Below are 15,885 nucleotides of genomic sequence, written 5' to 3' on the forward strand. Positions count from 1 at the left end.
TTCATATTGTTCTAGTGTGTTGAGTTTCTGGCTTTTTGGTTGGATGTGCAGTATTTCCATGTCTGTGTTGATGTCTCTGTAAGTGTGGTTAGCATTTGTGACGTGTTCTGCATATGTGGAGGTGTTTTGTAATTTTGTTATGGCTGTGATGTGTTCTTTGTAACGTGTTTGAAATGATCTGCCTGTCTGTCCTATGTAGAAGTTGTTCCAGGTGTTACATTTGAGTTTGTATACGCCTGTGTGGTTGTATTTGTTTGTGTGTTGAGATGTTTTTGTAGAGTATTATTTGTTCTGTATGCGATGTTGTAATTAAATTTTTTGAATGAGGTGGCAATTTTGTGTGTGTTTTTGTTTTCGTATGTTAGTGTGATGTATTTTCTATGTTCTTGTGTTTGTGTTGTATTCTTCTGTTTTTTGTGGTTTTGTTTTGTCTTACGTATTATGTTGTCTATTATGTTGGGGTTGTATCCGTTTTCTTGTGCTATGTATTTGATTGTGTTTAGTTCTTCTTTGTAATCCTGTTGGTTCATTGGTATGTTGAGTAGTCTGTGTACCATTGTTCGGAATGCAGCTTGTTTGTGTTGTGCTGGGTGATTGCATGTGTTGTGTATGTGTGTTGTTGTTGTGGGTTATTTGTATACTTTGAATGTGTGTTTATTGTCTACTTTTGTTATTGTGATGTCTAGAAAATGTATGGATTTGTTGTTTTCAATTTCTAATGTGTAGTGTAGCTTTGGGTGTATTTTGTTTGTGTTGATGCAGGTTTTGGATCTGTCTTTTGTTTCCTTTCTATAGTATTAATATGTCATCTACGTATCTAATACTAGGATCTTAGGAGTTGGATTGTACTGAATTTCTTGATTATTCAAATAAATGTGAGGTTTATATTTTTTTAAGCTATATGTATCTTCTTGTGAAGACAGTATATTCAGTTTTTGATTGTGAGATAGATAGAGTCCATTTGCATGCCCAATTACTGATATTATTTACAGCTGTTTGTACAACTCTTAATGTTTCATTTGGATCGTTGTTCGTAACCCATATTATAACATCATCTGCATAGATCTGCATATTGAATATGGAAGAATTTTGTAAAATCTGTTCTGAAACTTTTCTGTTAACCCTTCAGAGGTTCAAGATAAATATACAGTGCATTGAAGATCGTAATACATGGATAGTGAACTCCTTTTTTATAACAGGTTATTTTATTAGCAATAAATGTATCTTGGTTTATAATATAAAACATCATCAGGGAAATAATATATTCTTAGGATAAGGTTAGTATTTCTCAAATTTGGAAAATCATTTTACATGGTGTCCTCTTATACTCACCAGTCATTATTCTTACAGCATTCTTTTGTAATGTAAAAATATATGTAGCTTCAGATGAGTTAGACCCTGAGAACTCTGTGTTTAATATATTCCTAAATTCTAAGTGAGTAATTTTGTGTATGTGTAGTATGCTCTCATTTTATGATAGATTGTCTGTGTGTCTTTTGTGTGGGTATTGAGAATATAAGTTTTTCTCTTCTCATGTATGTGGATGTTTCTTGATGTACGGTATATAGTACGAAGAACATGTGTACAAATAATAATAATAATAATAATAATAATGGCTTTATTTAACCTGGCAGAGTTAAGGCCTTAAGGCCTTCTCTTACACTCAACCAGGATTAAAACTTGCTTACACAGTTGAACATAAAACTTGATCAGAATTAAGTAATTACATACTGATACATAATGAGATCAAAAGAGGTAGTTACATAAAATTTACCTCATAAAATAAAAATAAACATAGTGAAATACATGTTAATTTGTTAGAATCAAATGCGAATCACATAAAAACAGAAGCCGATAATTCAATAAAAAAAAAAAAAAGAAAAATGTACACGGTAAAAATAAAAATAAACACACTAGTATACATATTAGTATTAGATCACAATTAAGTAGGATTTACATAATTAAACCAGAAACCGACAATTGAATAAAATGTACAGAAAAAATAGATTAATAATAAAAAACAACAACACAGTGGGATACATATTGGCATTAAGCTTAAGTGGTAAATAAACACGATTTAGATAACAAAAAAAAAAAATAAAATAAAAATAAATACAGTGGAACACATTTGCAACACGTTAGGTCTGGCAACTCATCATAAGATACTTTTCTAATTTACATTTAAAGGAAATTAAAGTTCGGCAGCCCTTGACTTCAGGCGGCAGAGAATTCCAGTGACGAGAAGTAGCAACAGTAAAAGACTAAGAATAAAGAGATGATGTGTGGAGTGGTATTTGTAGCGTGTTGTCATATTGTGACCGAGTATCTAAGTTATGATACCGAGAAAGACTGTGGAATCGGACAGATAAGTAAGAGGGAGTAGAGGTGTGCAAAATTCGGTGTAAGAGAGAAAGGGAATGTAATGACATGTTATGTACTGTAGATGTCATCAGATGGCCTTGCTGCTACACGAAACAATTTACATTTGGATTCCTTAAGAATTTCTTGCTTCATCAATTATGTTTTCCCAGTTTCTCAACATGTGTATGGGGGAATGGTAAGTGCATGGATCTTATGTCTGTAACGAATTAACAAATCACATAATTAGAGTGCTATGCTTTCATTGTGGTAGATTATTATAATCTATGGAAAATTTTGAAATGCATAATAAATTACAAGTATTGGGCTCGTGTTTGTAAAAATTTCCGTTTCTTCTGACTTTGGACATAAACACAAGCTTCCTTCCAAATATGTGGTTAAAACATTTCCACTTCCTGTTACAACATCTTTCGTGGATTTTGAGATCTTCCTTATTTATACAGTACATCCACTGACGTCTGGATGAAGGTGTAACAGGAAGTGGTACGGTATATAATGCCTGCCTTGCAATCGTAGCATTGCTTTCTGGTCTTAACATTTTAGGGAAGCATTGAATCCTGTTCAGTCTATTTTTTCAATTCAAGTCCTAATAGTTTCTGATCTTATTATATAGAATCGAGTTGAATCATATAAAGTTTGATTTCAGAGTTCAGAATCTCGTGGGATTTATATTTTAATTTCTCAGACTTTGTAAAGTTCTTTAATATTACTAAATCTATTTTAACAGTTGAGGAACTCGAAAAGTTTATAGCATCTTGATTTCTCACAGATTAGAGACTAAATCTAATTTTACAGTTCAGGAGCTCGTGGGATTAACAAATCCTTAGTTCTCACAGGTGAGCCATGTAGAATCCTGCCAGATTTCTGCCTTATTTGAGAAAACTGAAGCATGTAACAGCATTATCTTTTTCTACAGGTTCAAGTCACGTGCAGTCGTACACGATCTATTGTTGTGATAGTTGAATCAGCTCATCCTAGACCCAGTTGAGAATGGATATCGCAGGACACATCGCTATACTCCTGGGTTGCATCATTGCATGTAAGTAACGCTTTTTAAAATTTTATCAGTTGTTGGCTTTGTTCCCTAGTGTGGCAACCTGGACTGTATTATAATTTAATTACATGTGGACTCGCTTTGTTGATATTCATAGGAAATTAGAATTAGGCTATATCTGATATAGATTCATTAATAGAGTTCTGCTGAAGGGCAGATTTTTCACTACAAACCCAACATTCTCCAACCTTTCCTGTTATTATTTTCATAAATGTATTTGCCACATTTCCTTCATTCTACATGATCAGAATGTGGATGGTAGAACTCTCAATACCATAATAATAAAATTATGGCTTGTAGCCATTGTTGCGAAGTGAACGATTTTATAGCTAGACCTGATGTTTTTGGACAAACAATTTGCTATAGATTTTGGCGTGAGCGACTAGTTAGAAATCTGGCTTTTCCTTCTCACTTCTGAGACAGTAAAAATAAAAAATTTTGAACTGCAGACAGATTTGCGTATTAATCAATATTTATTCTATTTATACACTAGTACCTTTTTTTATATTTATCGAAAATAAAGAATTAAAATTCGAGAATAACAATGCCTATTTCTCTTCCATATTGGGTTCTTCTCGGCCCAATCGGTGGTTCTCATATTCATGACTCTGACTACGTAACTGAGAAGGGAACCATCTGGTGTAGACTTATGATGACGTAACACTGTGCATTCAGATTTCAATAATTCACAAAATTATTAACTTTCTACAATACTGGTCTGTCTCGTGTGCCTTTTCCATAAGGTGGACACTACAGAAGGAGAAACATCAAACTCTGTAGCTATTTTTCGCAGAGATTGAACTTCTCGTAAGGAGAAGTAGAGCATGGTACACTTTAAGCTCATTTAAATGTCTCATTTTGTTAGAAGCTTTAATAAACAAGGCACTAATCAGCACTCGATTGCATAGCAATGTCAGAAAGCTGACTAATTAAAAGTTGTCAGAGCATTCCATAATCAAAGTTTTCTTACTGTGAATTGAGGCCATGAATCTTTAAAATTCTTAACCGTAGATGAAATATATGTTTTAATTTATATATTTACCAATTTACATCATTACAGCTTCGAAAACGAAAACCCTATACAATTTTTATAGATGTCCCCTAATTGCTGTTGGACGAATGTCTAGCCTTGATAATAAAATCGTTGGTCGTTTTTTAAACTCCTGTACTTTTGTATGACTTTAATCTCCATGTAGCATTTGATGTGTCCCATGTCCATGTCTTCATTTGCATCATACAATGCACAGACATATGTATGGGAAATTCTTATCCTGTGCAGATGGCTTGGCAAACAATCATGACCTGTTACCAATCTGAACATCGCAACCTTGGGGAATAATCTCGGGGTTAGTAATAAAATTTCCCAGGTTTCATCTTTTGCTGCATCCGAAATTCGTTGTTATTGGGCAGATCTGAATTTACTTTTGATTAGTTGTTTCACAGAATAGAATAGACGTCTGTTATTAGACGATTGTAAAATTTCAGTACCATTTTATCCGTTTTCCCTTTACACCACAATGGGAAGAATACACTTGTGAAATTGATTCTTTCGTTAGATAATAGGTAATTTTCTTACAATGTTGAATTTTAGCACGTTTTGTAGACTGTTGTGAAATTATGGATTGTATGGCTGCTTGGATGTTCATGATAATGTTAAGAACTTCCTCTCTGAAGCAAAGTGAATCAGACACAGTGAATATTATGCCCTTAATGAAGGACAATTACATACTTTGAACTACCCGTTCTGATCCAGGTTACAGCTTGGTTCTAAAGCCCTTAACACCACACGTAATACGCGTGAGAGAAGGGGTCAGCGTGACACTGGAAGCGTACGTGGAGTCAGACGAAGATAACTTGTGGTTCTTCGGTCCAGGGAATATGAAACTGGGAGATTTTGATCACAGAGTGACCATCACCAGGGAGGAGTTTAAAATGAAGCTTCATATCTGGAGGGTGGACCGCTTTCAGTCCGGCGTCTACTTTTTGAAAGGGTTCGACGTCTGGAGTAACGAACGCCTCAACTGGACTGTGATCGTACAAGGTTGGTTCTCCATACTTTTGTGGTGGTATTTCACAACCAGGGCACAATGAATGCATGCCTGTTGAATCTGTGTCTGTGTGGTTGCAGTTGTTCCTGATTTTCACGTTTCCATGGAAACCGCCTTCACGTGCGGCATCAATGTTGAGGAACCAGAACTGAGCTGTGGAACTTCGCATGACTCTGGCGTTACATGGGAGTATGAGGGGTGTGACGTCACAATCAGGGACTGGAACCACAATATAATGAAAGAATACGACCAATGTGGGGTGAGTGTTCCTCAGATATCTGATATGTAAAATGAGTAGATACATTGCATTTCACACTTTTCACTTATTCTGCTGATGACTTAGGAAGAAATCAGTAGTAATACAGCTCATGTTATACGGTCCCAGAGTTTGTTAAATAGATGTACTTGTATGAAAGATAGGTTTCAAATGGACAGATATCTAAATATAAACTGAGCGAATATACTAGTGTTTTTACTGCAAATTATATGCTTTTTACAGAGCTTTATTGTTTTTAATTAGACAACCTCGGGGTAGATATCTAATCTGCTCCGACTCTTTAAGTGCCATTCAGTCTCTGCAGTCTTTCAACTCAGATGATCCCCTCGTGTTACGAACACAGCATCTATTCTGCACACTCCTAAGCTCTGACTCCGAGATTGGAGTAGTGTGGATTCCAGGCCATGTTGGAATTCCGGGGAAAGAGGCCGCAGATGTTGCAGCCAAAGATGGTGCTATGAATGGCTCTCTGGTATATTGGCCCGAGAGGTGGCAAGACTTACAAAATCATTTGAAATATAGAATATGGTGGCAATGGGAAGGAAAATGGTCTGCATAAGAGGGAAACAAGTTACGAAAAATAAAGGATACTGTTCGAGTTTGGGATTCGTCCACAAGAGCGTCATGACACGGGGAGGTTTTACTAACCCGGTTGAAGATTGGCCACTATCATCTGACACATGGCCATCTCCTACGTGGCGAGCCTCAGCCGGAGTGTGATATGTGCCGTGTTCCACTTATGGTGGAACATTTTTTATTGCATTGCAGAAAATATGACTGTGTCTGCTGGCAATATGGAATTCGGCCGACACTATGTGACACTCTTGGAAATGATATTAATTGTACAAATGCAGCTCTGAGATTTTTATCGAATACAGGATTGGATAAGGTGATTTAGTTTTTTTATTGACCCGTTTTACTTATCCTCTGGACCCTTTACATCTGGAGGTTACATTTGTTGTTTTATATTTGATTTTATATTGTTGACATTTCGGACTGTATACATCCGAATATTTTATAAAATTGTATAGTTTTTGAAATGTAATACACAATTTATCTCTGGTGGCCTTAGTTTTATTATTTTATTTGTCCCTGGGGGGAACACATTACATGGGGGGAACACGTTACGGACACAGCGGGAAAGGCATGGAGAGCATTACACTTTGTGATGAGGGTACTAAGAAAAGGCTCTGATAAATCCAAAGAGATTGCATATAAATCACTAGTACGCCCGGTAATGGAATATGGTGCTGCATGTTGGGATCCTTACAGATTAGAACATATTAAGACACTGGAAAAGATTAAAAAACGGGCTCTTAAGTGTTGTCGGAAAAATTCACCATTAAAATGGGACACACTCACGGACAGGAGAACGCGAATTCGATTATGCGCACTGTTCAAAACATACAGAGGTGAGCCTGCCTGGAGAGAAATAAAAAATAGGTTGCAGCCGCCAAATTACTCTTCAAGGAACGACCACTCATATAAATTGAGGGAAAGAAGGCAGAGGACGGACACTGGAAAGTTTTCTTTTCTCAATCGTACTATCAGGGACTGGAATGCTTTATCTGCAGACTTACTAAAGGCTTTACCAACAACCAAAAATGTATTTAAAAATAGGCTTAAGGACCTTACTAATAGACGGTAATTATACACAGTATTTAAAGGGTGTAAATGATATGTTGTTATTGAGGTGTTGTATCAGTGAAGAATTATGTTGTGTCAGTGAAGTGTGTTGTATCAGTGAAGAAGTATGTCGTGTCAGTGAAGTGTGCTGTGTAAGTGAAACGTGTTCCTGTCAATGAAGCCTTATAGTTTATAGTGGCAGTGCAAAGAATTTGAACAGTGAAATGTTTTTGAAGTGTTAGTGAAATCAGGATAGAATCAGTGAAATGTGTCGTAGTTCCAGTGCAGTGAGTGAGTTGACAGCGAAATGAGTGTAATGTTGAAAGGTACTTGTGCAGATATGAACATATACTCGTGGGTTTTAGTTCGATCTTAGTTTTAAGATACAAATTAGAATATTTCAACTGTTATTTTAAGTGATCGTTTCATTTAATTTAGTATATTCCCTGTTGTTGTTGTTGTTGTTGTTATTATTATTAATATTAATTATTAGTATTATTGTTAATTGCATTTTTAATTAATAAGTTTATTATTGTCATTATTGAGTGTAATTAGTTACCACTGCCACCGGGTATATACCCGTTGCAGTGTGAATAAATACATACATACCTACATTTTGAATACCACCTAGGGTCCTAGAATTGTACACTTTTATGATTCTGTACAAATCACCTTGTGTATACTGCATTTGTATACCTCGTTTTACCGTGACAATGCTTTTTAGTTTCTTTAGAACTCTGATTGTTATATTATTTATGTCATTGTTTTATAAAGAAGTTTAGATAAGGGCGCAAGTAGCCATAGTAGCTGACGCGCTCTTTTTTAAACCCTACTACTACTACTACTAGTTTTCAAATCAGTTTACTTAACTTAGAGAAGGACTGTCTTATGAACCAAAATATTATATGGAACTTCGTTGAATGCTTGGCTGTAATTTAAATACATAAAACCAGTTTGTCGCCTCGTTTGAGATGAGATTAGTTACTGTCGACTAAGTATTAGTAAATCTGTGTTGTGTGTGGCTCTAGTTTATTTTTCACATAAAATAAAATGTGTTTGCAAATAATAGTTTAATTTGTTTTTCATCATTTGGAATAAATTTTGATCTGTAATTTGTAACATAATTTCTTTTCTCGTTTGTAGATAGAGGACTAATTGCTGTTTGTTTTCGTAATGTAGAGACTGTACTATTTTTCATACTGGTGTTAAATATATACTATGAGTTAACAAAGGAAAATAAATTTGAGATAACCCTACAATAGTATTACTAATAATAATGATGATGATGAGAATAATAATAATAGTAATAATAATAATAGTAATAATAATAATAATAATAATAATAATAATAATAATAATAATAATGTTAGTGGCAAGATCTGAAATCGAAGCTAAGCTAGGTTCAATCCCCCTTTTCAACATGTCTTATTTTTTTTAACGATTCGATTCTGTCATGTCATTTTCTCATCACTATTCAACTATTTCGTTTTTTTTTTTTTTTTAAATATTTACATCCATTATAATATCGAAAGCCTCATACAACAAGGACGTATCAACAAATGTAGCGTTATTGAAATATTTTAATGCAGTGTATTAATGTTCGAAGACAATCATATAAGATCTACAACTGGCATGAGGAAGAATCAGAGAAAGTAACCTGTTAAGTAGACAAGCATAGAAAAAATTGGTTTATATTAAAATGGCTCTAATGTAAACTGCAGTTTTGTTGGTATGTCCTTCTTGGAATGATGTCCTCGATATATTCTCTTTTAAAGTTTATTATTGTGAAATTGTATATTATAAACTTTATTATTGTCGTTAACATCAATTTTAATTACTGTGGCACCTGACATGTTATTTTGAATATCTGGTGCCAAGATAACCCTTGGTTTCCTACACCATATGCGGTTGATAATTCACAAATAAATTAATTACAAAATTGTATTATAAAAACAACAATAGTGACAAACATTCATCAAAATAAGGAACGTCGAAGCCTATTTCTGACATAGTTAAAAGGGACACTGCCTAAAATGTTTAATATACTTTATTTATATATAAGGATAATATTTTGATGTTGAAATCCAGGTTATATTTGAAGGATTAAAAGCAACAGTGATGTAAGTCAGCAATTGCAAAAAATAAGATAAATTTAACATTTCGCAATTATTGAAATATGTGTTGATATACTATTTAAATGGCTATTTGTGCAAGTATAATGTTGTTTGATATTTTAAAAACATAAGTGGAAATGTGAAAACACCTGACTTTCATCACTTTGGCTTTGAAACCCTCGTGTACAAACTGCATTTAGAATAAGCTCACTATACCAAATTCACTATAGAGGAGGAAAATGTTTTGACCGCAGCATAGAAAATCAGAGGAAGTCTTCGGAAATGCAATGTTAGAAAAGAATCGCTAATAATACTAGAACATGTAAGAACGAAAGATAGGAATTTTCTTTCCCAGGAACGGAATGAATGCAAGAATAGAGAAGAGGGGGGAAAAAGTCCAGGAAGGGGAAATTCTTCGCCTTTCCCCACTTCAACTTGAACACTGACCACACGTAACCTGATGCAATGTATTTCTTTACAGGAACTCTCTACACTTGATTCTGCTGAGAGACAAAAACGTCTGTTAGAAGCAGCCAAGATTGGAGACGTCATATTGGCATCTGTGCTGCTGACGTTGGGAACACCAGTAGATACAGGGAAAGATTCTGACAAAAATCCACTTTGTGAGGCTTCCCGACAAAGGCACATCGAATTAACACAGCTACTTTTGAACACAGGTGCAAATTTTTCTGCAGGATTTCTTTGTGATATATTCGGAGATGGATTTGAGTACAGAAAGATATTAACTCCCTTTCATTGCGCAGTGTGGTCGGGATCACTTTCTGTAGTAGAAATATTTCTTGCTCGCGGCATAAACCCAATCTCTAACAATGAAACTGTTCATGCTGTTCCACCCTTTCTGTTTGCAGCTCTGTCAGGATCTGTACCACTCGTTGAAGCATTCATATCCTGGGGCGCTGATTGGAATTGCACGGACAGCGAAGATCGTACTGCAATATTTTATGCAGCACGATCAGGATCTGATTTGCTTGTTTGGAAATTGATAGACTTAGGTGCGAAGCCACAGTCTGTTGATGTTAATGGTAACAGTCTCTTGTTCTTCGCTGCTAGATCAGGCTCCGTTTCTTTAGTGAAATTTCTCGTATCCCTTGGTGCAGACCCTTTGCATAAGAACTCTTTCAATGAAACAGCTATGGTTCCTGCAACACATTCAGGATCCGTTTTGATGATGGAAATATTTCTAAATTTGGGATTGAGTCCTTCCTCACAGGATAGGCTGGGAAGGTCACTAATACACATAACAATCCTTAAAAGTGACTTTTTACTTACTCAGTTTCTTATCAGTGCTGGTGCTGAAGTAAATGTTGTGGACAACGAAGGTAAGACACCACTTCTTTTGGCAGCAGTTATGGGTCATTTGCAAATTATTCAGAAACTTATCAAAGCAGGAGCTCGGAGAGACGCTGTGGACAGAGAGCGGAGAACAGCGCTCCACTGGTCAGCAAAAGAGGGTCACTTGCAAGTTACTCAGTATCTTATCGAAGCAGGCGTTAGCATAAATCTTGCTGACAATAGGGGTAATACAGCGCTCCATTATGCAGCAGGAGGGAATCACTTGCAGGTTACTCAGTATCTTATCGAAGCAGGTGCTAGCATAAATCTTTTGGACTTTGTGGGTGGTACAGCGCTCCATTCGGCAGCAATAGAGGGTCACTTGCAAGTTACTCAGTATCTTATCAAAGCAGGCGCTAGCATAAATATTGCTGACGATATTGGTTATACACCGCTCCATTGGGCAGCAATAGGAGATCACTTGCAAGTTACACAGTATCTTATCGAAGCAGGTGCTAGCATAAATCCTTTGGACATTGGGGGTGATACACCACTCCACTGTGCAGCAATGGATGGTCACTTGCAAGTTACTCAGAATCTTATCAAAGCAGGCGCTAGCATAAATCTTGGTGACAAGAGTGGTTATACACCGCTCCATTGGGCAGCAATAGGAGATCACTTGCAAGTTACGCAGTATCTTATCGAAGCAGGCGCTAGCATAAATCTTTTGGACAATGAGGGTAATACACCGCTCCACTGTGCAGCAATGGAGGGTCACTTGCAAGTTACTCAGTATCTTGTCGAAACAGGCGCTAGCATAAATCTTGCTAACAATAGGGGTTATACACCACTCCGTTGGGCAGGAATAGGGAATCACTTGCAAGTTATTCAGTATCTTATCCAAGCAGGCGCTAGCATAAATCTTTTGGACAATGAGGGTTATTCACCACTACACTGTGCAGCAATAGAGGGTAACTTGCAAGTTACTCAGTATCTTATCGAAACAGGTGCTAACCTAGACTTTGTTGATAAAGAAAGTTTAACACTGCTTCATTTTGCGGCACTTAAAGGTTTCTTTGAAATTACTCAGATTCTTGTCAAAGCAGGCGCTAACCCAAACGCAGTGGACAATGAAGGCAAGACACCGCTGCATCTTGCGGCAGAAAATGGTAACTTGCAAGATGTTGAGATTCTTATCAAGGTAGGCGCTGTCCCTGATGTTGTGGACAATGAAGGAAAAACAGCCCTTCACTGGGCGGCATTTAAGGGCCATTTACGAATAGTTGAGTTTCTTATCAGATGTGGTGTGAGCCCTACAGCTAGTGATAGAACTGGCAAGAAACCCTTAGACTTGGCCAGGCAGGCGAACAGACGTGAAGTGGTAGAATATCTGTCAGGACTGAAAGAATGACATTGTGCTGTAGTTGCATGAATTGTCTTGTGTGATGCTGTAATGCTGATAGCGTTATGAAGTTTAAGACAGTTCCTTACCTACTTTCCTTTTTTACTGTTACAGGAATTGCTAGGCTATATATCAATATGACAAGTGGTTTTTTTTTTTCTTTTTGTTTTTTTAATTTGAAGTTATTAGTTGTGCTATTCGTTATAATTTGCACAGTAAGATATAAACTTTCTTTTATTTTAGTAGGTTATTTTACGACGCTTTATCAACATCTTAGATTATTTAGCATCTGAATGAGATGAAGGTGATAATGCCAGTGAAATGAGTCCGGGGTCCAACACCGAACGTTACCCAGCATTTGCTCATATTGGGTTGAGGGAAAGCGCCAGAAAAAACTCAACCAGGTTACTTGCCCCGACCGGGAATCGAACCTGTGCCACATGGTTTCGCGGTTACTAATAAAATTACTTGTAAATATTATTTTTTTTACTTATGTTTGTTATAAGAACATAACACATTACATTTATATATATATATATATATATATATATATATATATATATATATATAATATACATAAATACATAATGTTGCGCCATTTGGAATATTCTGGTCACGTCGGGGAGTTGTGCTCTCATCTGGCGAGAAGGAAGGTGCGGGGAAATGGAAACATGAACCCCTGACACTAGCAGTGGAACGGAGCCATGGGGGGAAAGCTACTGTGGCTGGGCAGACCTAAGGAAGCATCTGGGAGCGGATTGTTGTGAAGGTCCAGATGCTTTGCGACGCAGAACATTCTAGATGTCCGTTCTAAATAAATAACACTGTGAATTGCTGACGAAAGTTATTTAGTCTTCAGTCAGCCTTCAAGTCTTGTCTTGGACAGCTGCGACGTATTCGGAGGATCTGAGTTCTACGTGCAGTGAACTTGAATGAGTCCGTAACTGTGGCAGTGGCCAGGCGAAGACGACGCATCCGGAGGATCTGAGGTCGACGTGCAGTGAACTTGAATAGTGAGCTAGAAGAATTAGCAAAGGAAGCGAATTGTGAACTGAGAACTGACAGTTTTATTCTGCACTTATGTTATGATTAATTACACTAGTCTACAAATTTTAACTTTGAAAATTGTGCCGAAATGAAATATTGTTATTATCTACATATTTGCTATGCTGAATCCAAAAATGGAACCCATTTTTCAACAGCACCCTCAGATTTTCAGTTATTACCCTTATTACACTTGTGAAAAGTTCGATACTATCTAAGCAGTTCACACTTTTAATATCTAATGCAGAATGCATAAACATAATATTCCAATATTATAATAGTGTTAGTAGTAGAAATGAAGTATCCTTCATGTTATAATGATGTAAATGGCTACTTACATTTACGTAGTAGAAGGCAGGCGTCGCTTTAAAACAGTTTTCTTTTTGTGTGTTGTTGTATCCTCTCTTTGTAGGAACCAGCAGTAATCACTCATCATAGATGGATCCCATCTCCCCTTATAGCGCTGTTCAATCTGTAAAATGTCTTGGTGAAAGCGTTCCCCTTGTTCGTCACTCACTGCACTCAAGTTTTTAGGAAAAAAATTTAAATGAGAATGCAGGAAGTGAATTTTGAGAGACATCCTGCATCCCAAATTCTTATAATTTTGAAGGAGACTCCGAACTAGTTCGTCACTATTTTCTTCCTTCTTGTTGCCCAGGAACCCATTCACAACACTTTTAAATGACTCCCATGCTGCAAGTTCGTTTGGAGTTAATTTTTCTAAAAAAGATTGGTCACCCATCACTTTTTTAATCTGAGGTCCAATGAATATTCCTTCTTTTAATTTTGCATCACTCAAGCCAGGGAACATTCTTCGTAGATATTTGAAACCTTCGCCTGTTGTGTCCACATCTTTCACAAAGTTCTTCATGAGCCCTAATTTAATTTGTAAAGGAGGGAGATATATTTTTTGTGGGTCAACTAAAGGTTTAAATTTTACATTATGTTCTCCGGGAGTGAAATCTTCTCTTCTTGGCCATTCCTTGACTACATAGTGATGTTGAGTATCCCGGCTGCCCCAGAGACATAGAACACAAGGATATTTAGTGAATCCACTCTGCATTCCAAGTAGAAGACCAATAACTTTAAGATCCCCGCAAATATTCCAACAATGGTTTTCATATTTAATGGCTTGAAGAATATGACACATGTTTTCATATGTTTCTTTCATTGCCGCACTGTATGCTACAGGTATAGAGGGAAGCTTATTGCTATTGTGTAATAAAACGGCTTTCAGACCAATTTTAGAAGCATCTATAAATAAGCGCCACTCTTCAGCATTATATCCAATACCTAGTTTTAACATCAGCCCATTTACATCGCTGCATGCACAAACTCCAGAATTTGTAACTATGAAAAATGGCAATAGATCCTTATTTCTGTTTCTAAATACTGAAACATTAGTATCTTTATCTAGCACCTTCCATTCCTGAAGACGAGATCCTAGAAGCTTTTTTTTTTTTATTGGGTTGTTTTACGACGCTTTATCAACATCTAGGTTATTTAGCGTCTGAATGAAATGAAGGTGATAATGCCGGTGAAATGAGTCCGGGGTCCAGCACCGAAAGTTACCCGGCATTTGCTCATATTGGGTTGAGGAAAAACCCCGGAAAAAACCTCAACCAGGTAACTTGCCCCAACCGGGATTCGAACCCGGGCCACCTGGTTTCGCGGCCAGACGCGCTGACCGTTACTCCACAGGTGTGGACTCCTAGAAGCTCAGCCAGCTGTTTAGGTAAGTACAAATCACGTACCAGATCGTTGAGTTCTACTTGCGTTATTAAATGTGGCTGTTCTTCTTCCACTTCATCTGGAATGTAGACGTCATCCCTTGATGTAGAGGGCTGCACATCATCAGATGACAATATGTCAGATTCCGATTCTTCTTGCCATGTAAAAGGTGGAATGGGAACAGGTAAATTTTCTCCATGAGGTATTGGTCTTATAGCTGATGGAAGATTAGGATACTGACTAAGTCTGTTATTTTTTTAAGAAAATCCAGTAACATTGGTTAAGCAGAAATAACAGTCATCTTCGTAGTTGCTTTGTTCACGCCACACCATTGGTACACCGAAAGGTAAGTGCTCTTTCCTGCCCTTTAACCACTGAGTCAGTCTTGAATTACATGTTTTACAACTCACATGGGGTGCCCAGACACGATCCTGATCCCCAAGGCCGCAATTGAAATAAAATTTATATGCCGTCTTAACAAGATTAGTAATTTCGCGCCTCTGAGATTTCGGAGTAAACTCACCACATATGTAACAAAATATATTCGGAGGGTTTTTACAACTACGCCTTTGCTTCTTCATTTCATTTCACACAGAACAACTCACTCTGCTAACAAAACTTCTACACCTGAACTGAACAAAGTACAGACTGACTGTCTTTGTTTTCATTACCAGGCACCCTCTAAGTCTATCTTATCTTTCAAGTATCAGCAAACCATAATTCAGATGTGTCAAGTTAAGAGGGTCTTTGTTTAATGGATGGAAACCAAAGAAGTGCTACATATATACTAAGTATTCAGAACTGCGTATAAATCTATATTTATAATGCTAAATTATTTAAATTTATTTCATATGTACCTTGTTAAGTGGGAATACGTATGAATACCTCAAAATTAAACGTAGGCACCTGTGGCTTCC

The 15,885-nt window shown here is 36.7% G+C and overlaps 2 protein-coding genes across 2 annotated transcripts in view; both read left to right on the plus strand.

Moving 5' to 3' along the window:
* Window positions 1-12,667, plus strand: LOC138704442 (ankyrin repeat domain-containing protein 50-like). The gene is made up of 5 exons (XM_069832319.1): window positions 1-3,215; window positions 3,296-3,418; window positions 5,187-5,474; window positions 5,562-5,740; window positions 9,980-12,667. Exons 2-5 carry the CDS (start codon window positions 3,370-3,372, stop codon window positions 12,200-12,202), a joined length of 2,739 nt encoding a protein of 912 aa, XP_069688420.1. The 5' UTR covers window positions 1-3,215; window positions 3,296-3,369; the 3' UTR covers window positions 12,203-12,667.
* The window catches only part of LOC138704373 (ankyrin repeat domain-containing protein 50-like), a 22,094-nt gene continuing 16,246 nt past the window's right edge, over window positions 10,038-15,885 (plus strand). The window contains exon 1 of the mRNA XM_069832204.1: window positions 10,038-10,175. The gene's annotated coding sequence lies outside the window, so the exon portion shown is untranslated. The remainder of the gene's footprint in view (window positions 10,176-15,885) is intronic.

This window comes from Periplaneta americana, chromosome 8 (assembly GCF_040183065.1).
Source record: "Periplaneta americana isolate PAMFEO1 chromosome 8, P.americana_PAMFEO1_priV1, whole genome shotgun sequence".
In the NCBI taxonomy this organism is placed as follows: Eukaryota; Metazoa; Arthropoda; class Insecta; order Blattodea; family Blattidae; genus Periplaneta; species Periplaneta americana.

Bases quoted from the DNA above. Each gene is read 5' to 3' on its own strand.
- LOC138704442 (XM_069832319.1), top strand. From the start codon at position 3,370: ATGGATATCGCAGGACACATCGCTATACTCCTGGGTTGCATCATTGCA. The intron at 3,419-5,186 runs GTAAGTAACGCT...GTTCTGATCCAG, and splicing joins CCTGGGTTGCATCATTGCAT to GTTACAGCTTGGTTCTAAAG. The intron at 5,741-9,979 runs GTGAGTGTTCCT...ATTTCTTTACAG, and splicing joins AAGAATACGACCAATGTGGG to GAACTCTCTACACTTGATTC.